Source organism: Palaemon carinicauda, chromosome 17 (assembly GCF_036898095.1).
Source record: "Palaemon carinicauda isolate YSFRI2023 chromosome 17, ASM3689809v2, whole genome shotgun sequence".
In the NCBI taxonomy this organism is placed as follows: Eukaryota; Metazoa; Arthropoda; class Malacostraca; order Decapoda; family Palaemonidae; genus Palaemon; species Palaemon carinicauda.
Window position 1 is genome coordinate 59527830 of NC_090741.1, and position 22567 is coordinate 59550396.

At 35.8% G+C, this 22567-nt stretch overlaps 1 protein-coding gene across 1 annotated transcript in view; it reads right to left on the minus strand.

Moving 5' to 3' along the window:
* Nucleotides 1-404: 404 nt before the first annotated feature.
* The window catches only part of LOC137656796 (RING finger protein 44-like), an 84718-nt gene continuing 62555 nt past the window's right edge, over nucleotides 405-22567 (minus strand). Inside the window, 10 exon segments of the mRNA XM_068391093.1 lie at nucleotides 405-2380; nucleotides 4223-4308; nucleotides 7978-8113; nucleotides 13149-13319; nucleotides 13445-13658; nucleotides 13661-13712; nucleotides 13849-13892; nucleotides 13895-14213; nucleotides 15201-15305; nucleotides 18359-18724. Coding sequence (XP_068247194.1) covers nucleotides 2299-2380; nucleotides 4223-4308; nucleotides 7978-8113; nucleotides 13149-13319; nucleotides 13445-13658; nucleotides 13661-13712; nucleotides 13849-13892; nucleotides 13895-14213; nucleotides 15201-15305; nucleotides 18359-18724 — 1575 coding nt within the window. The 3' untranslated portion in view covers nucleotides 405-2298.

Sequence of the window (22567 nt, forward strand, 5' to 3'; positions counted from 1 at the left end):
GAAGTCCTGCTCGATAAACATAATACCCAGTAACCAATAACCGAGTCTCATCTAGCCAGCACTGTTCACTGTGTGAGGTGGAAGCATTTGTGGTGAATACAAGGAAGGCAGTGGAACGTGGAAACGGAGTGTGGAATCGTGATAGAAAATGGATGCTTAAACATGAATTATCACAAATATGACTGCCTTAATATTTTACCTCTTATACAAAACATGTATTTTTTTTTCAGATGTGAAACATCTTGGATATGTAACTACATAACCTCCCTAAACTAGAGTTAAAGTGAAAACAAATATAGTATAAGCGATGCAAAAGGTCAAGATTTCAGGTATTGAGGCTGTGAGTTCTTTTTCTTGGCTAATGAGAGAAATATTAACATCAAGAGGAAAATGATTCAAGAGAATACAGAGGGGTAACAGCAAATATTCAAGAAATGCTTATATTATAGTTGATAAAAAATGGATTACATTAGCTAAATTTGTCTACGAAGCAAAAAGGAGTACATTTAGTCATGAAATAGGGGGGAAAAAGTCTGTTGAGCTTTGAGTCCTAGAACAGATTACAATAACAAAAAACAAATCAGTCCAAACCCACAACATGGAACCTCACTCATCATCCTTCTTGCATTTTCCTGACTGACTTTTTTTGATTTGGCAGATTCTTTCACATGTCAAGTCCCATGCTGCACCAAAAGGTATAATCATAAGTCAGTATTCTCTTGTGAAGACCACTTTACAAAAATAAATATATGAATGAATAAATAAGTAAATGAATAACTGAAAGGAAAAAATTTCTATCACACCATACATGTTTGGAATTTGTGATCTGAAATAAATGAAAGCATGTGTTTCAACAATAACCTGTATACATATTCCAAGCATTAGGGAAGTTGCATATGCTAATAATTTTCCTTTTTTTATTTTTCTTCTAAACAAATATAGCATGCTTAGGGAGGTACTAAAATCTGTGGACATGTTTTGGGAGTTTCAGGCCTAATGGTCATTACTATGCTACTGGACGTACTGGTATAACATTATATTGTAAAATTAATCATCCATCACCACTATTCAGCAAAAACACTACAGCATTAAGAATGACTTACACCTTATCTAGTTAACGTCTGAAAAATTATCCTTTTTTTTTTATTTTGAGACAGGCTTCTATGATTTAAATACTTCAAACAGGAATACTGAAGATCTTATGCTGAATAAAACATGCACTGAGTGATGGTGTTCCACATATGCCAAAATGGATAACAAACAACAATGGAATTTCTTGCAATTATTTTTTTTTTGTTTTCATGGAAATGCTTAAGCTTTTGACCACTATCACACATGATCCTACTTTCTCTGCCAGTAGTATAAGAAATAAGCCTCACAATGAGGAGTTTATTAATATAATGCATAGCACAACAATATAGGTCTTTCTAAGAAAATGTTTTCCATTATGTCCTCATGCACAACACAAATGAGAAGATAAACTCCCTGGCAATATCTAAGACACCATGGGTTAAAGGACTAATTGTTGCAGACACAGCCTCATCACATGAAGGCAAACACAGAAAATGGACAGCTAACAACATAAACTCCACTGGGAGCTCTAAACAAACAAAGCCTTGGACAGAACAACAAGGGAAGGTTAACTGCTGTCCTGTGAACAATCAGATAAACACACTGCACATATGCACATTAGGCTTTAGGAAAGTTCACTCGGTAAAGGCTCTCAAGAAATTTGAAATTGGTAGTTTCATTTGTTTTTGAAAAAGAAGCCAAATCTACGCTTCCTCTGCTATCATAAATAATATGTTTTAGCACAATTCCTGTCACCAAAAGCCCCGTGAGAAATACAGAGAAAACTTTCATGTCTGCCTTTTCATGTGCACATAGCCATCAGACACCTGCAATAATGTTGGTTATAAACTCCTGCCGATTCCTATTCAACACTTGCAGTCACATCAACTAATGTGTGCATAGATTCTTTTTTGATCGACATTACCAGTCATTTTCGTGTAGTGTATCACGATACCAAAATAAAGCAATCCCTATTCATTCTCAAAAACAAGGCTAATGATGCTAAATTTTCAGATAAATCCTCTTGGGCTAAGGAATAATAAGGGTAGAAAAAAAGAAGGAAAGTACTTTCTGTCTAGTACTTCCTATTATGTGTACTAAAATGCTGTGAGCTTATCATCCACATATCTAGAGTGGAGCTGTATTGGCTGCTGAGACTCACAACTTGGTTGAAATCATCTTTTAAAACTTCTTAAGTATTCAGACTTTTCTTCTAAACACACTTTTTTAACCTGGTTCATTCTGAAGTGGAGTTCTCTTTAAGATATTCGCTGGCATCTCCACGACATATAGGGCAAGTCCGGTTTGACTGAAAGACATAATGACAGGGTAAATTACTAATACCACAATTACCTGATAAAAGAATTCCAAAGGTTCAACTTTTCATTATCTCAAATTTTATATGAAAGTACATCAAAATAACACAACACTACATAATATAAAGATTATTACAATATATATTGATCACTGAGTAACATTAATGAAACATGATTTATTTAATTTTGTGCATAAAAGTGAAAGTTTCCTTAATTAGCTTGAACTACATTATATAGCTCTAGTAAATGTTTGAAGACCTTTACTATTGACAATTAATAACTAATATTATTAGATATTATTAAGTGTAACTAATGCATGAACAATAGACTGTATTTGTCAGAACACTAACAAGACCTACAATTGAACTTTTCTAAACTGAATTTTTAAAGGCCTCAAGGAGCAGACATTTTAAATGTCAAAAACTGGCTGTAATTGGGTAATAAAATTTTTATATACATTAAGTGTATTATTATTACAATATTCATTCTAATTTATGTTGTTATTAATAACATAAAAAGAAAACAGTTAGCTAAATAGCAGTGGTTTTATTTGCTACTATTAAAAATTATTTGGAACGCCAAGAAAAATAATCTACATTTTTTTAAAAATGAATGCCAATCATCTGTGAGCATGGATGGCAAGCACTCGAGATGAGACAACCGGGATGCTGAGAGGTAAGACGCCGCCAGTACAGCAAGAGCAGCAATTTCTCCTCATTCTTAATTACATGACATGCAACAGATTAATAAAATTAGTAAAACAAATCATTGCAAGCGGACCAGGCTGCCACAAACTTGAATTACGAAAAGGAAAAGACTACAGGCAAGTATATACATAAATACATATGTATATAAGGTTTACAAAATTAAACTTTTTTTTTCTTATATCATAAAAAGCACACCATCCTTCTGAGATCAACAAAACTGCTTTTGGACTCACACATTCATGGTCAGCACATCTAATAAGAGTGATTAATTATTGGCTCAACGCCAGCAAATACAGTAGAAATTGACTAAAAGCAGTACCTGTGAGGGTTAGCAACAAGAAATAGCATGACTATCAAGACTAGACATTTTTCATGTAAAATCTATTTTGAGCATTCTTCTACAGTCCCACGTGTAACAGTACAGCACTCTTTTCATGAACTTATTTCTTTAAATCTAAAGCGGGGGGGGTGCAATTTTCCATTAATTTTGGCAGCCTAGACGGCTAACATTAACTAATCGTTATTGTACTGCTTATGACAAATGTGCTGAATATATTTCCTCACAAAACTGTTCTTACTCGACATATATTCAAAAACCAAGTTTGAGAAACTTACAAATTCACTCCTAAACAGTATAAACCAAAATTTCCTTTAATGGCCAAACACTGTAGACAATGTTGGAGAAAATGCTCCTCTTAAAGGAACCTGGCGTGCTGTGGTGGCAAGGCTTAAAATTTATGCTTGAGGAGTATTTTACAGCCAGTTGGTGACAGTCTTGCCTCATTTTGGCTGGAAGTCATATATTTCCAGAGCTTTGCACATTTGGATATTTTATAACACTAAATGCAGAAGTCTCCAGTTGACCAGTGAAACAAATAAAATGTTGACAGCACAGTTAAAGGGAAGAACAAACAAAAAAGTATTTGTATCTACTGTATATGAAACCTGAACAAATATATTGGATTGATAACTCAACAATGTAATAAACACAGTAACAAAAACTTGCATGAAAATGGTAATCAAAACTGGTGACACAACACAATAACAAGAAAATAGTATTTTTATGATGCAAAGTCTGGAAACACTTGACAACCAAACCAGTGTGCAGTGTGACCAAGAGGGACATACCTGCAGGCACCAAAAAGGCCATCATCATGATACTGCAAGCATGCAAGCAGCCAGCAGTGGTATACGGCACAAGGCACGCCACCCTCCTGCTCATGCAAGACACTGCACTTGTTAGCTCGGGGCACAGTCAAGGGTACCAACCGCTCGGCACCGAACACAGTCACGGGTACCAACTGCGCGGCACCAACCACAGTGAGGGGAGTCAACTGCATGGTACTGACCACAGTCTAGGTTACCAACAGCATGGCAACAGCCAGTCAGATGTCATATCCATGAGATACTAATGGAGTGTGAGACCCTTAGTTGCAGTGTTATTATATGCAAGAAGAAGAAGAATAACTGCTGTTTCTTGACAACCTATGGTGATGATACTGATGAAACCATGCCAGTGATATCTTGCCTACAAAACAATGACCAAAGCATTAGCCTCGAGAAATCAACATCCCCAAAGACAATAAATAAAAACAATGAAGAAAATTCTCTCAATGGCAAGATCTTCACTGCATGAAGAGTGGCCATTTCAGCAGTATTCCCGTTGTCTGCATATAAACAAGCAAATAAGTAGGGTTTCAACTTCACAATATTTCACAGTATGGTTGCTGAACTGTGCAGTACCAACAAGCTGCGAGCCTAGTGCAGAAGCCACGTATTACACAATATTGCCATGAACACTGCTGGATAGGAGCTTTAAAGCACACAAGATATAAATACCAAAGTACAATTTTACTCTCCTTCCCATAAACCAAGACATTTTGATCTCATCCTGCTCTGAGGAATTATAGCATGAAATGATATTGTATATTATGCAACATAAAAAACTTCAACTATTTAAAGTAAATTTATTTTCAGTCCTACTTTGCAACACTGACTTTATCTCCATGTCCATTTTTCAACTCTTATCCAGCATAGTTCATAATCTAAAGGCTATATATATTGATACAATGCCCAGCAAAAATACAGAATACAGCATTTCCTAACTCCATTCTGGTAAAAAGAGCACAAGTATTAAAATCAGGGTGATAATGCAGTTTGGTAGATGTGAGGTTTGCTATGCCTGAGCATTGTCAACTAAGTTTGTCTGAGGAATCTTCTAATATACAAGGCTTTTGCACCAGGCTTAGGGAAAAGCTCAGAGCTCTTTGTGATCTTACAGTAGAATTTCCTGTGCTCTAAGTTTAGGAGAGGGAGAGAAAGAGAGAGAGACAGAGACAGAAAATAGAGAAAGATAAAGAGCTACACATATTGGCATGTTACCTGTTCATCACAAAAAGCTCTGGATGTGTTAAAATCCAAAAATACAAACAGGAGGAGAGAAAGGGGTGTAAAGAAGGCAAGAAACTGGCTACGGACGACTCTAAGCTCAACGGTTACTTTAAGGCTCGCAATCACTAGAAATTGATCCTGACTGAGATAATTAGGAAGCAGCTTAATAATAGCAGTTCAAAAATTATATCAAGATAATATTCTCTGTACTTTTTAACACCAATAAAATACAAAATGACCTCTACATTGAGAATTGTAGTATCAACCACTGGTATTCAGAGGGACTTTGGTTTATATATGAAGTCTATAATAATCCCAAAAAAAGAAAATCTTTATTATCCGGCTTAGGAAACCATATACTGTATAACCACTATTTCCTATCTCCTACACAGTTTCTAAAAGAGGTTTTAAGCATTTTATTCCATCACCATTTTATTTTAATCCAGTTACTTGAATAATTAATTGTGTGAGAGATGGAAAATGTTTATGACATCCACAAACACGCAAACCTATGAATATTGAGCTAGCAGATACCAGAGGTTGAATAAATATAATACTCAAAAATCTATAAAAACTTCTAGCAAGCCTCAAAGTGACAGTTGAGTGTGCTGTAGTGACAGTTTTTGGTCTATACAATGAAAATAAATAAATAAATGAAAAATAGGGCATCCGGACTGCAATTCACAAAAAAAAATGCGAATTCTAAGAAGAGGCTGCCACTAAGATTATATTATGTAGGGTTTAGAGAAGGAAATTCAATGACAATTATTTTGCAAACTGGAGATTACTATATGGTAGGTATCACAAGCAAAGGCTCAAAGTGCAAAGATAAATAACACAAAAACCTAGGGCCAGCTGATCTTCCTGAATTCTTCAGTCATAGTACATGCTGTGATGGACTATCAAACATTGAATTCATATTTCAATAGGGTTCATACAATTTAAGGTTTTAACAAATTTGAACCCTATTGAAAGATAACAGAATAGCAGATTAATGCCCATCACACCATATAATACTATGAACCTATCAGATGTATATACACTACATAAAGATGATTTATATATAGCCAGTGTTAACTACGTCTCGCTCCTAGGAGACAAGGCCCAGGCCACAGTCACATATGAGGCGATAAACACAACCTGTTCACAAGTGCCCGCTAAATCCCATCAAGAGTTGAAATCTGTGACGCCATCAGCCAAGCTCGTCCACAATAATTACAAAAGAAAAGGACCTTAGGGAGAATTACGGATAATGACTCTGCTGAGAGGCTCATGTCAGCTGAGGCACCTCAAGATCATGATACCAATGGGCCATTTCTTTGCTTTTGAAACCAGTCAATTCAAATCAGAATAGGTTGTTAAAAAGAAACTATAATTTAAACATAATGTGATGATAATAACGAGCAACAGTGACCTTAATAGCAGGAAGACTAGCATGCCTCAGTTGATATGCTCTACCTCCATCTATAGCCATAATCATACAAAATGTTTAATGGAATAAAATAAAATAATCAGGACTCATTCATATAAAGGTAAATAATGACTCATCCACTAAATTTAACCAGCTGAGCTAAAGGGATGAGGCTATTATGGATACATAGCTAAGGTTGTAAGAAGATAATTTCTTAAAAGATTTGTCTTTAGAATAAAAAAAAAAGAGAGAGAAAGATAAGAGGTAAAGAGAGAGAGAGAAAGAATTTCAAGTGAAAATATAGTAGTATTCAGGTGATAAGCTTGAGGGAGGAGAGGGCACAATATGATATCTGCAACTGACATGAAGGAGCCCGCTCGACTTAGAGGACAAAATGGCAACGGTACTGGTATGTCACAGCAGCCTTCATGCACACTTTCGCCTCTAATAAGAAATAAGAGAAGCAATACTGTTAGTGGGTGAGGGCTAGTATACGATACAACGTGGTCAATACACTGGGAAAATTGCACTGTGAAAAAAACCCATGCTTTGCTACCTGATTGTCCCAGAATCATAAATATCTATTATCTGATGTCTAAGCGAGCACACACAATCATCTTGAGAATAATCACCTTACAGTAATAAAGAAATATGTTAAAATACATGAAAATATTGTACACTGCTCTACACATGATCTATCAAAGCCTGCTGACTGGACATAATATGGTAGTAGGAAGACATATAGAGTGGTCATAAGGTGAGAGAAAGAATAATAAAACAGTCAAAAATTAAATATCTACTCTGTAAGACATTAATAGCAAATCCCATTTTCAGTAATTGTACCCAATGTAAGCTTTAAAAATCATGCAACTGATTTTTGTGGTGCCCATAAAAATAAAACAGGGATCTTGGTGTTCAGATGACACAAGCGCTACATGGGAGACAAAAAGGATCTGGAACGCTGTTACTCTATAATGAGGATAATTTCACCAACCCAAATCACTAGCCAAATACAGACCCCAAGACAACCAAGACCCCTAATAGTGCATCACCAAAATAAAGCTGCAGAAGAGCAACTTACCTTTAACCACTTATCAACGCATTTGGTATGAAACTCGTGCAAACATGGTAAGACACGTAGCATCTGACGAAGCTCAAAATCACACATGCAAATAACACAAGTTGTCTGTTTTGTATCAGATTTCTCCCCAGTATACCTGCAAATTAAAACTGATAATTGACATATATCCAAATGTATTATTACTCAAGTACAGGTAAGTTCTACCCTTTGGAGAAGGAAGTGCCATGACAAGAGAAACAAACTCAAAAGTTTTTAAGTCACTGGGCAACACAGGAGGTTGTCCTTACATCTGAGGGTCATCTATGAATACCTTAAAATTTGAATTAAAACATGTATTTCAGAATCTACTAGTCTTCATGGTTTAAATTGATATATTTAGACTTTAAGAGATTTTAGTAGATAGATATGAGGTCATCAAGATGAATTAGTATTATAATACAATATCATAAGGGTTAGAGTAACTAGATGCATTTAAAGTAACAACCTACAGAAATGAGACTTAACTTATAAGTATAGAGCAATAAATTTATATGACGCTTTCCTTACTAATTTAGATAATTACAAGATTATCTATCATTAAAGCTCAGGAAATAGATCAATAAATATACAAATATTGAATAGAATACAAACCATTATTTGATTAAACCTAAATACTTCTGTTTCCAGCCACAGGAAGACCATTTGAACCGGAGGAACTTAACTTGTACCAGAAGGAGAGAGTTAAGGAAACAAAAAGTAGCTTAATGGGGAGGAGAGGAGTTTTCAACTTGTCAGGTCATCTGGACTACCCTCAACATTGGAATGTAGTGAATCCACAAAATAATAGTTCATGTATTATAAAGTAATAAGGGTCTGGTCAGCCGAGTTACACCATGTGGATCACAATAATATTCATCAAGGCTTATTGAATTGACAAGTTATCTGAATAATCTCAATGTTTATTAAGGCATGTTCAGATTGACATTATATCAGGATACTGACTAGGTTTATTAAAATAAAGACTGATCCAATACATATAAACATGTAAAAATCATAAAATACTAAAAATCCCTAAGTTCAACAGCAAACTGAAAGGACTAGTTAATTTAGTGTAACTAACTAAGTTACTTCTTGCAAATGCTTTCCTGTTGAACAAGGTGACATAAGTCTTTTCATACTTTATAAATGACAGATTTATTTTAAAGCTGTTACTGATCTTCATATATTTCATATTTTTTCCTATTTTTCATATTGTATACTATATAATATAGCTTATTTGTTATTTCTCTATTTCCCTCCCAGAAGTGAGCTGCATCCTTTGGAGCCCTTAGCCTTGTAGCATCCTGCTTTTCCAACTAGTGTTGTAGCTTGGCTAGTAATAATAATTATATGAATGCTGTCAACTTAATCTAATAATTAGGGTCTCACATTTATGTTACAGTGCTTTGAATGACAAAGGTAGAATATTTATGCTTATGCGGAGGTAGCAGCAGTAAGGGATTCAGTATTATGAAGCTTCATCTGTGGTGGATAATGTGGGAGGGTGCGCTGTGGCACCCTTGCAGTACCAGCTGAACTCGGTTGAGTCCCTTGTTATGCTGGGAGGAACGTAGAGAGTAGAGGTCCCCTTTTTTTTGTTTTGTTTCATTTATTGAAATCATTATTCAGAAGTTTTTTCCTTTAATCACAGGATAATTTATTCTTTTCAACCTCGATTATTTTTAACTACTTTAAATAAAATGTTGGTTAAATTCGAGGCAATTTTTTTCATTACCAACTCTGAGGGGTTTCATCTTTCAAGTGTTTCATATTTTAGACAATAATAATTCCATAAAAATTCTGAAATACAAATCATATCTTCAACAGAAATTATACATGTTCTCTTATTCTAACTACTAATCAAGTGATGAGAGAATGTTACCTGTAGTTTTAAAGATTTATGACTGCTGTATTAAATAATTCATTCTTATATTTTTTTTCCTCATCTTCTGCTATGTTCAACTTCTAGAGAGAACATATCAAAATAGTGATGAATGGTCTAGTAGGCAATGTAATACGTATACTATATACTGTACATATAGTCATGTGGTAATTGTTGTGGCAAGTTTGACTCTCTCCTCTTTGCTTGTCCTACCAGCAGTGTCTGTTGCCTGCCTAGATAAAATGCTTCCTTCCAAAGTGATTTGTAAGGATTTTTTTTTAAAGAGGAAAGACAGGATTTGTTACATTATGCATTCTCCCACCTGCAACCTGGCCATAGACAGGTGTGCTCTACCGAGCAATGACCGAGCTACAACAGGTGTTATGCTGATGGACATTTGTATGACCTAAGGTCACGACTATCCCACGAACACACCCTCACAAATTCCAAGACCCAGGAACAAGACAGTGGAAGAAGAATTAAGGATGACTCAACCACAGATCTTTAGGATCAGAAACCTGCAGATGCTCAAGCCATGACCGCAGCAACGAGTAGAAATACTTCAATTACAGAATGGGATGGTACAAATGCAGTAGTTACAACCATAGTTTTGGTGCCAGATTAGATAACAGTTTGTCGAAAGCTAGAGCCTTATATACTGTACCAAACAGGATGACGGTGAAAAAAAAACCAGTTGAAAAATCAATTTTTTGCTTCACATTAGATATACCGTAGATTCACAAGAGCAAGAGGACGTACTAGAGGCCAGACATATGCTGGAACCATACAGGTGTACAATGGGAGCTTCATTTATAGACTAAGTATCTACTACACATAATTAATTATATAGTCAAAATTGAGATTATTGTTATTAAGCTACCGCCCTAGTTGCAAAAGCAGTATACTACAAGCCCAGGGATTCCAACAAGGAAAAATAGCCCAGTTAGGAAAGGAAATAAACTATGAAGAGAGTCTTATGTCAGCCTGTTCAACATAAAAACATATGCTACAAGTTTGAACTTCTGAAGTTAGTGCCAGAATTAGATTGCGATTATGTATAGGGCATCCTTTAACCAGTGTGGTTCTACAAGATTATGCACTCACCAACAGCTGGCACAGATTATTCAACTAGTTGCTTGCAGATAAACAATCCACATGGAGTCTGGAAAAGGGTGTTATCCTCAAAATAGGACAAGAAAATGGTTCCCGTATGAATCCTCATAAAGACTTGAAGTCCAGAGAATGGAATATAGGCAGATCTCAAAGCTTGAGATGGTTTGGACATGTGATGCAGTTCCATAAGAACAGCTTGTAAAAAGTGAAGTAGATAAAGAAGCAGCAGGACAAAGCCTGTAAGAAACCCAAAGGAATGTAGTAATGGAAAATTGGAATGGATGAAGACCTATACTTAATAGGAGTTGAGAGCACACGACAGAGGAGAATGGAGAGAACACACTGAAACATTGATTATGATAAGGTGTAATGGTGCCAGACATTTGTGTACCTTATTGGGATATCACACTCAGTTGGCCTAGTATCTACTCATCCCATCATGTAGTGGCCATGAGACATACAGCAGGTTCCCAAGTTACAAACATCCAGAGATACAAACACACTCAGACTGAAGTCATAAATCTACGATGTTTGTATCCTAACAGTATACTGTATCCTCTCTCCCTTCATCCTTTCTTGTCATCACAAGCAAATAAACTTTTCTGAACAGTCAAGTTATTTCTTTTTACTTGTATTTCTAATATTTTTACTTTCTCTTTCTCATACAGAGACAGTGAGAGACCCATCAAATGCAAAGTACATAGATTTATATGCAGTAAATTATGAACATGGTACAGTAACAATATTGTGTAAAAGCAAGGTATACAAATAAGAAACCAAGTTGAGATGTTTCATTGGCAACATATGGCAATCATCATTGTGATATCCTGATAGATAGGATGATCAAAATAATGATTTATTACTAGTTTAACATAAACATTCATCGAATAAACCAAGTAGTATTTTTAAGAAATGAATTACACTAACATACAGTACATTTATTTGCATTTACACTACCCTTCAAGTTATAAAATGTAAACACTAGCGCATTGTATATGGCCGCTTCATTGTGTACGTTACTATCATGTAATGAGATAATAAAACAACCTGTTATATAATCTAAAACACCAAGAAAAAAAACATTTGTTATAACTTGGTATCTATTGTATATGAAACTGAACTATTTGTCGACTTGCAGCTTGAAATTGTAAGTATGCGAATAGATTAACCCTACCCTAGGCCAAATTTAACAATTAATGACATACAAATAGCTTCTCGGAAGCTACTGTGTTGGCAAGTTGGGAGCTTCTGTGTAACGTCTTACTTCAATTGAAGTATTTGCCAATTTATTGCTTTCACACCCTTAGTAGTCCTCTCATTTATTATATTCCTTAAGTAATGTTCTAGTTTTTTTCTGCTGTAAATATCAGTGAGGATGATCCTTTGATTCAATTATTCATAGATTAACGTCAGGATTGGCAGTTACAACCTTCTCAGTTTTTATTTGATATTCAAGATTTAACCTCAATCCCAGGTAACCTCAGACAATTCACTTGTCCAAATCAACCAAACCTATGGTGTTAGCAGGACAATTCATTATCCTTGCATTACTTTTCTGGATAACTTAAGTTAATGCGTCACTTAAAACAATTGTATGTATTTTAACCCCACCATGTACTTAAATGCTCACAGAATAAGATTATAGACATTTAAGAATGACAGGGACTCGAGGGTTCAACGTCTGCACAGAGCTTCAGTTGACTACCATCTTTCTTTAGGATTGGATTTGATATAAGTATCGAAGGCAAAAGGCCAGAAAGTGGGACCAGGTAGTCACCCACAAAATTGACCACTACATACCTGTAACATATAAAGTGAGTTTGTATTGAAAAACTAAATTGTTTATAAAAAACTATAAAATATTCTCTTTAAGCATAAAACAATTTATTTCCACCTTTCTGTACTTCCTAATGTGATGTGTCTGACAAAGAGTGAATAATCATGCCTGAGAGACATTGAGGAGACATTAATGACCTTGATGCATTGTAGTATGCATAAGTCTCCCAGAATGAGACTCAAAATTTGTCTGACTCAAGATTTGTTTGAGCCTCCTCGCTTGGCTAACACGGCACTGCACCAGGCAATATGGCAAATGTAAATAATGGGAACAGTACAGTAAATAGTTTGTCATTTGTATGGGCACTAATAATTCACTTACCTATAGGACGGGAGCTGGTCAATCATGGTCTTCAAAAGGCCTCTGGGCTTGGCTTCACCAAGCCGCTCTGCCAGATGTAATAAAGCTTCATAATTTTCTGTGTCTGGAGCTTCTGCAGGTACTGGGTCAACCACACTGTATTGGTGTAATGATGGATGAGACAACATAGCCCTAACAAAAAAGTAAAAAAGAAAATAAAGGTTTAAACAGTATTTCCAGCACTTGTTATAATGCCGCCATTAACTCACAAAAACCCATTTACTGTAGATATAAAAGAAACGACCAAACCAACTTACAAGAAATGTAAAAGAATGCCAGGGTAAGTTGCAGCTGCTGCAGCAGCACTAGGAAGAGGTGGTGGGGGAGGAGGAGGGGCAGCAGGAGGCAGAGAATTTCCTCGCCAGCTGGAACTACTGCGTCTGCTGCCACCCAAAGCACTTCCGTTACTTCCACGGGGTCCTCTCACTCTACCAAGACCATGGCCTTGCCCAGGGCCTCGATACAGACCCGTCCAAGCATGTCAACACTGGCCCCCCGAGCACCGCCGCCACTTCCACTGCTAGCCTGATAGTAGATAAACAAGGATTTAATATACAGTATACTGAATGTATAATAAATCCAACTATCAAAGGCTCGTTCACGATTCACAATGGTATTTGTAAAATTAAAGAGGCAGATGGGTCAATATTACCATACTTACATGTAAATGATGAAGTTGATGTAGATGAGTGTGGGCAGGAAAGATGCAACGAGAGGCGGGGTGGGCTGTTGATGTGCATGATGATGGTGTTGCGGGGGTAACTGAGGAGGAACACCTACTCCTAAGCTTTGAGGCGCTGCCGAAAGTTGACCAGGAACGGCAGTGAGGTGAGTCGGGACGGCTTGTGGGGGAGCCACTCCCATTGGTGCCTGCCCATAGATAGAGGTGTGGGTATGAGGTGGCTGTGGGGTGGTGGTCATCAAATGAGGTGGGCCTGCAGGAGTCAGAAGTGGCGTAGCAGTATGGTGACTTGGTGCAACCATAGGGCCATAATGATGTTGGGGACCAAGGCAGCCTCCATTCATCTGAAATGAAAGAAATATAAAGGTTGTCCATATTAAAATGCATGGCTTTACCAAATGTGGCTTAAAGAAATTAATTACAGCCAATTTTATTTATACACAAAATCCTAAGCTTCAATAATTGCTCTAAAATCTTCAAAAAAAATTTATTATCCAGGGTTTTTAAAAGTTACTGGATGGCATCCATTACGTTGAAGTAATTCATAGTTTTATCAAGAAAAAAAAAGAAAATAATAATAATAATAATGGTAATAAGGCAAATCATCCAATGAATCCACTATTCATTTGCAAAAGCAATACAGTAATCATTTGAGTTATAGCCTTGGTTCTAATACACGTACAGTGCAGACCGTGATCTTGTTTCCCACTTCTGCTGCATGTTTCCAGATTATGTACATTACATGTCCTTAATATATATTTTTTTACCTATTTTCACTTAAGGGTTCTTTTTACACTGGTGCTAACAACACAAACCTAGCTTTAAAGTTCATAATTCCTCATAATGCAGATATATTTATTTCATATTCTAAAGCAATTTCATGTTTGCATATGACACAAAAGTCTGTATACTAATTCAATTACTACTAAAGCCTGGGGACTAAGAGGAAAAGGCTTGCTAGACCGGTTACCTTGATAGTACACAAAGAGCAAATAAAAAAACATTAATAACAATCATGCTTTGCTTTCTAAAACAGAACTTCAAATGAACTAAAGTAATACATACTCCAAAATAGAATCTAATAACCAATTTCTTTTATATTTACATCATAAGCAAAGTACCAAGTAAAAGTTACTGGGACAAGAACGAGATAAAAGACTAGTTGACAGAATCATTTGACAAAGACATAGGTGTGAAAACTTTAAGGCTACAATCCTATGATATACAGTACTTTCAACTCTCGTTACGTTAGGTTATAACCCCCATGATAGTAAGAGATGTTCCACTGTGAGGTGAAGACAAGACTGTTTTTTCTTCAAGAACTGATTTACCTGGTATTGATGATGGAGGGGAGGGTTAGAACACAAAAAGGAGTGCATGTTGCAATGATGGAGACGAGGGACACTGCTGTAGCTACCACCACTTGCTCCTCCCATCTGAAAGAAAAGAGTACGAGAATTTAATATAGGGTTGTTTCAAATTAACGTTCTTACTTTAATCATCCAGTACAGATGTACTTTGTTATGCTGAAACCTAGTCAAACAGCAAAACCAGTAGGTGAACTATCCAAGTAAAAAAAAATAAGGATACGTCAACCGATATCTTCATTCTAACATATTTTTTTTCCTTTTAAAATGTATTAAAAATCTTGGCGTTTTGCTTCTAGTTATTGTAAACTCATTAATTTTAAGTGTATCTATTAGCCCTGTGTGCCATTATACATTTTATCCTTCTCTTCAGCCATAATCATATGCATGGTTCATGATATCATTTAAATTACATCTTAATTATTGACAAACTGTCAAATGAAAGCATAAATAAGAATTGTACATTGTAATTTTGATCAATCACTTGTAACTTTGAGAGATCTTGTGGTCCCAAAAACTTTATCAACTAGAAAGAACATATTTGTTCTTCAAAATATTAACTGTCACTGAACAATTGTAGGAAAGAAGCTTTCATCATATCAATGACAAGACTATATGTTCCACTAACTAGTTACCATACAAATGCTCAGTTTTGAGTGGTAACGGTTACCTGCCAGTAAAGTAACAATTGAACTAGTGGAGTTATTAGATGTACTCCCCTCTCAGGACCAAACGAGAATTTGACTGTGTTGCTAAGGTTCAAGTCCCTTTTTTGATTTCCAAATGTGCTCCTACTTCCAATCAATATCTAAGAAAGGACTCTTTGGGTATAAGTGTGCTCCTTCCAAGGGAACTGACCATATCTACATTCTCTAGTTTCATGATCAAGAAGGTAACATGATTGGTAAACATGATCAAAAAGGTAACATGATTGGTAAACACCTTCTTACACATGACCTCTAGGATCAGAAGCAATGCAGACGAATGGTGGTACCAACTAACTAGCTACCATGTGTCCTGTGTAATACTGGAAACAACACAGGTGTTTCTAATGGAAAATACTTCTACCTTGCTTGTTTCTGATATCTGGAGCTATTTAAGAAAATATGTTTAATCATGAAAGGAGGAAACGTCCCTCACACAAAAATACATCCTTCCATGTCATCCATTGGCAAGAGCACCCCCAAGGCTTCAAATTAAGTAACTCTAGGTTCAAGGATGTCATTTACCAAATTCTACCTCTCGGGCCTATTCTCAAATTTGATCATGAGTTCTTTATTTTGGTTCCTCATTGGAGGAGTCCTGAGATCCTGGTCATTTTGGCCCTGAGGTCCAATTAAGCTGTAAAGGAACCAAGTAGCTGCCATCTTTGATCATATTAAATTATCTTGATAGCTTGTTTGACCAAGTTGAAAAATAATGATCGCCCTTCTTGTAAGTCAGAGTCAATTCTTGTTACTTCCATCGTAACTTCCAGGAGATGCCTCTTCATGGCCTGGATCACATGACCCATTGGCACATCTTTCCCCTATTATCTGACATCCTGGGAATCCAGGAATAAGTATCCAATAACAAGTTCAGAACTGGAACTGATAGTTAAATATAGAATAGAGACCCTTTAGATAAAGAAGACTAATATCTTGCCCAGCTTTATTACAGTCATGAAACCAACTCAGAAAGACATACGATTATCAAGGACAGATAGAAGAAGAAGAAGAAGGAGAGAGAGAGAGAGAGAGAGAGAGAGAGAGAGAGAGAGAGAGAGAGAGAGAGAGAGAGAGAGAGAGAGAGAGAGAGAGAGAGAGAGAGTTACAAGGATTTTGGATGTCTCAAAGACTTTTTAGTCCATCCGGGGAGACTCCATTTGCTCTTGGGTAGAGCAATTTGGTTTGAACGTTTAAAGAGTTTTTATGCTATTTTGTATGTAAAGAAATTACCACATTGAGAAATGTTGTATCTTTTTAATTCCATTTTGTATCCATTACCTCTGGACTGATTTGTGCCAAGCGTGAATAGATTGTTGTAATCTACATTTGTTATTCCTTTAAGATTTTAGAATGCCTCTTAATTGTCCACTTAGTCGTCGGGTTTGTAGATCAATTAAGTTCAAACATTCCATCCTCCCTCTATATCCAAATTGCCTTAGTGTTTGAACTAGTTTGAAGGCCCTATCTTGTATTGCTTCCAGTCGATCTATATCCTTCTGAATAATCCGTATTCTAGATGGGGTCTTACTAGTAATGTGTACAGCTGAAGTACATTGTCTTTGTTTCTGTATTTGAAATGTCTCTTATGTAACCTATTAGCTTTGTGCTTTCTTTTCAACTTTTATGCTCTGTTTGGTGAACTTCAAATCTTTGCTGATAATAATGCCGAGATCTTCCTCCTGGTTCACACTTTCTATTTCATTAACCAGCAGTGAGTAATCTGTTTGTGGGTTTCTATAGCCTATGTGCATGACTTAAAATTTCCCACAGTTGAAAAGCATTTGCCATTTCCCGGACCATTCGCCTAACTTGATTAGATTCTCTCTTGAGGCTGCTACGTCTTCTGAGTTCGCAGCATTTTATGCCTGTTTAGTATTGTCGGCAAATTTGGCTATTCTACTATTTAACACTAAATCTATATCGTTGTGAGAGAGAGAGAGAGAGAGAGAGAGAGAGAGAGAGAGAGAGAGAGAGAGAGAGAGAGAGTGTGTGTGTGTGTGTTACAAGGAGTTTCAAGGATTTTGGGTGTCTCAAATACTTTTTAGTCCATCTGCAGAAACTCCATTTGCTCTTTGGTAGAGTGATTTAGTTTAAGCATTTAGAGTTCTTATGATCTTATCTAACTTATTATTGAACTCTTTTACAAGAGAGAGAGAGAGAGAGAGAGAGAGAGGAGAGGAGAAGAGAGAGAGGAGAGGAGAGAGAGAGGAGAGGAGAGGAGAGGAGAGAGAGAGAGAGAGAGAGAGAGGTTAGTTATAAGAAGATATTCCAATTCAAAACCAATAGCTGCTAGGACCTTAGCATTGAGAGAGAGAGAGAGAGAGAGAGAGGAGGAGAGAGAGAGAGAGGAGAGAGAGAGGAGAGAGAGGAGAGAGAGAGAGAGAGAGAGAGAGGTCTTGAGTCTTGCATATATACCTGATGGGTGGGAGGCTGCATGTGAGGCGTTCCACTCAGGTGATGTGTGTGATGGTGAGGTTGGGTTGGCGTCGCGCACATCATTGACGAGGGACCCCGGGTACTGGTATGAATATGGACGGCCTGGTGTTGTTGTGGTTGTTGATGTTGGTGCTGCTGCTGCTGTTGTTGCTGCTGCTGTTGCTGTTGTTGCTGTTGCTGCTGCTGCTGATGATGATGGTGGTGATGATGATGTGGTTGCTGTTGTTGTTGTTGCTGCTGCTGTTGCTGCTGTTGTTGGAGCTGTTGTTGTTGTTGCTGCTGCTGCTGATACTGATGATGCCCTCCTCCACTGTTCATGCTCGACATGGCCAATGAGACAGGCACCTGAATAAAGAGAAAAGGGATACATGAAACAGCTGTTCGTGTACACACTTGTACCAAATATAACATCTGTACATGATAATACACAATTTACTTTGCGCTTTTTATTTTTTAATATTTTCTTTTCAAATAGATCTCTGTACAAAGGACGAAGGCTAGAACATGGATGTCAAAACAGTATTTTTTAAATATATATATTTTCATATATCTTACATTAAAGTTGCAAAATATTTAGAATGACACGAAAAATAAATATTCAATTTCATATTCAGTCTCACTATTTAGATCTCAAGGATAAACTTTGCATCTGATAACAAGTAATAATGATCAACAGATCATGTTCAAATTTAATTACTCCACTTAGATGTAACATCAAACATTCACGTATGTTAAGCTTTAATAAAGAATAGAACAATGTGAAAAAGGAACAACGAAATGTAACAAACCGTAAACGGTTAAATCGATATTAGTTAATTAAGAAAAAAATGAATACATTATCTTCTCTGGCTCTTGTCATTCCAATACAATAATCTCAAGCATATTAATTTTCATGCCCCGGGTTCGAGTCAACAACCCTTCCATATTCAACTTAACCACCTTTTAAACTTGTTTCAATTCAAACAAGCTCCATGATAATAATAAAAAAGTTTAATCATTATTCAACTAAGTTCAATTATATATCACAACAACATTCAATTGACCACTCTAGCAATTCTACATAATTAATTTCCTTATACCCAATACAGTATTACTGTATAAACCAACCTCTTAATACAATAACAGACAAAATTCAATTCAAGCAAACCTGTTCAATTTCCATAACAAACAAACTCCATATGTGTAACGCGGTTTATTTACCTAGGCCAGGCCCAAATTTATTTATTACTCTCAAAATTGTTTAGAATTTTCCCTTCAATGTATATTCTACGCATCCAAGACAAAGTAAATTACACTATAATCGCCATATTGATATATACCGTTAGTGATTTCATACACAGCAATACTAATTTTATTCATCTCATTCTCTTCTTCCTGAACACATAAACACACGCGCGCGCGCACACACACACACACACATATATATATATATATATATATATATATATTATATATATATATATATATGTATATATATAATTATATATATATATATATATATTGACAATAATATACATGTAATTGTCCAACAGTAATATATCAAGTACATGATGTTGCTCGACACTTTCTTGTCCAAGATGATAATGATAGTTAAATACGGAGGTGCATTACCCGTAGACTAATTGTCCATGATTGTGTCGGGGGGGGGGGTTGTCAAATAAGCAAACATCGTGGTATGAGATCATCAGAGATATATTTGTCAATAAAATCCTACTTTAGATGACCAAAGTGATATATGCCAATAACGTTAAGGTACAGAGGTGTGCACTAATCATCTCATAATTAATCTAATATAAAACTACCTATTCCTAACTCCCTAAATATTTATTACTAAATTAATGAGTACTTGTTCCATTCACCCTAACCCTACAGTAGAACAGGTGGTAAGATACCATCTCCCAGTCCCTATATAATTAGGCAAGGATGGCTCGTCCCTCTCAATGGCAGTTTTGATTTCTCTAACTTCATCCATCACTAATTAAACACTGCACATATTTAAAAATTATAAGAAAAGTGTTCCTTTATAATCTACCAGATAAGACAGAATATGATACCCATACAATCCACTAGTCGAACGTGATCTGGCAACTATGCTTTTAATAACTATGACAATGTCTGAATCTACATTTAAGACGACTAGGTTGATATTCTCTCTCTCTCTCTCTCTCTCTCTCTCTCTCTCCTCTCTCTCTCTCCTCTCTCTCTCTCTCTCTCATGCTGACAATGTATGGGGACAGAAAGAAAGCAAAACAAAACAAAAAACCCGTAGAAGTACGGAATAAGCAGAATAAAGACGATGAGAGAATGGCCAATGAGTAAGGTGGGTGGGGGAAGTACAAAGCTAGACAGGAGGCTGTTTTATTAGTACGAAAACAAAGGCAGAACATCATCATCTCCTTTCTATTCAGTGGCATCTGTCACGGCCACCAACGGCGACATCATCCAGGTCGTATATAAAAACATGAAGGGGGTGAAAGGAAATTCTTCCCGCTCCTCTAGAATACAACACTTGGAGGGGGCTGGTCATGGTTGTGTTGAGGTGGATATATATATATATAAATATATATATAATATATATATATATATATATATATATATACATATATATATATATATATATATATATATATACATATATATATATATATATATATATATATATATATATATATATATATAGAGATAGATAGATAGAGATAGATAGATATATATATATACATATACATATATATTATATATATAAATACATATACATATATACACACACACATATATATATATATATATATATATATATATATATATATATATATATATATAGATACATACATACATATATATACATTATATATATATACATACACACATACACACACACACACACACACATATATATATATATATATATATATATGTATATATATACCCACAGCCCTAGAAAATACAAGCCAATATGGGTACGTGGCTGAGTAGTACAGCCCTTAGCTCACGTTTGGTAGGTCGCAAGATGGTCGAGAAATGCAATCGCAATGGAAATAAAATTATACTTATTCATTTTCATCTTATGTCAATATCCCTTCAAGAATATTGACGTAAGATGAAAATGAATAAGTATAATTATATTTCCATTTTTCTCATCCAAAAAAAACTGCACATTAAAACTCACGAACAATGTAAACTCTCTCTCTCTCTCTCTCTCCTCTCTCTCTCCTCTCTCTCTCTCTCTCTCTCTCTCCTAAGTCATTCAGTCTTCCTTCGCATAGTGCCTAAATCAATATTCTACTTTTTGTCTAGACACCTGAACCTTTCTTCCCCCTACGTCAATCTATCTTCCTTCGTATCCAAGCCCACACTTCCACTTAACCTATACAGTATTATTGTTTTAATTAAGCGGCAAACATGATTCGTGGACATGTAAGCACTTTTTCTCCTACTGAGAAATAAGATATAGATTTTTAAAAATAATAACCTAGTTGATAAACACGGAAGCCAGTGAAATCAACCTTTTTTTAATGAAAAATATTTGAGAAATATGTGGATATGTGTTACCCCAATGGACTAGTTTGATTACCTGCATATCTAAATTAGGACATTTTTTATGACATATAGAAAGGATGTCAAATCAAACAGAAGTACATAAAAGGCCAACAGATCTAGTTAAAACTGAGCCTTTGCGAAATGACAAATGTCATATTAACCCCACCAAGCAATATCTCCAGGTATGTGTGTACCATACGAATATGTATACCATAGTGATGGCTGAAATTAAACGAAGAAGACAATTCCATGGGTTAGAAGAACGACAGATGTCTCTATTGTGATAGAAGGTGTCCGATACTTCAAGAATAAATTAATTATTTAAATATTACATTATGGATACAACGGAGATCAGATAGCTTTACTACTGTCTACATTGTGCTTCAGACCCAAACTGCGACCCACAGTATTATACTAACAACCATGGTACTAATTTCACTGATCCAATCATCAGAGGCTTTACCCGGATATCACAATATGTCCTATCACAATATGTCCCTAATAATTCTTAGTGATGGTACAAGGGTTACACAATTTCAAACCAAGCCCGCTATCACTACGTCAGTAAAACAAAGTAAATTCTCTGGCTTCCGCAATAGAATGGATAAAAACAAAATTTGAAACAAATTTTAATATGAAAGAACAAAGGGG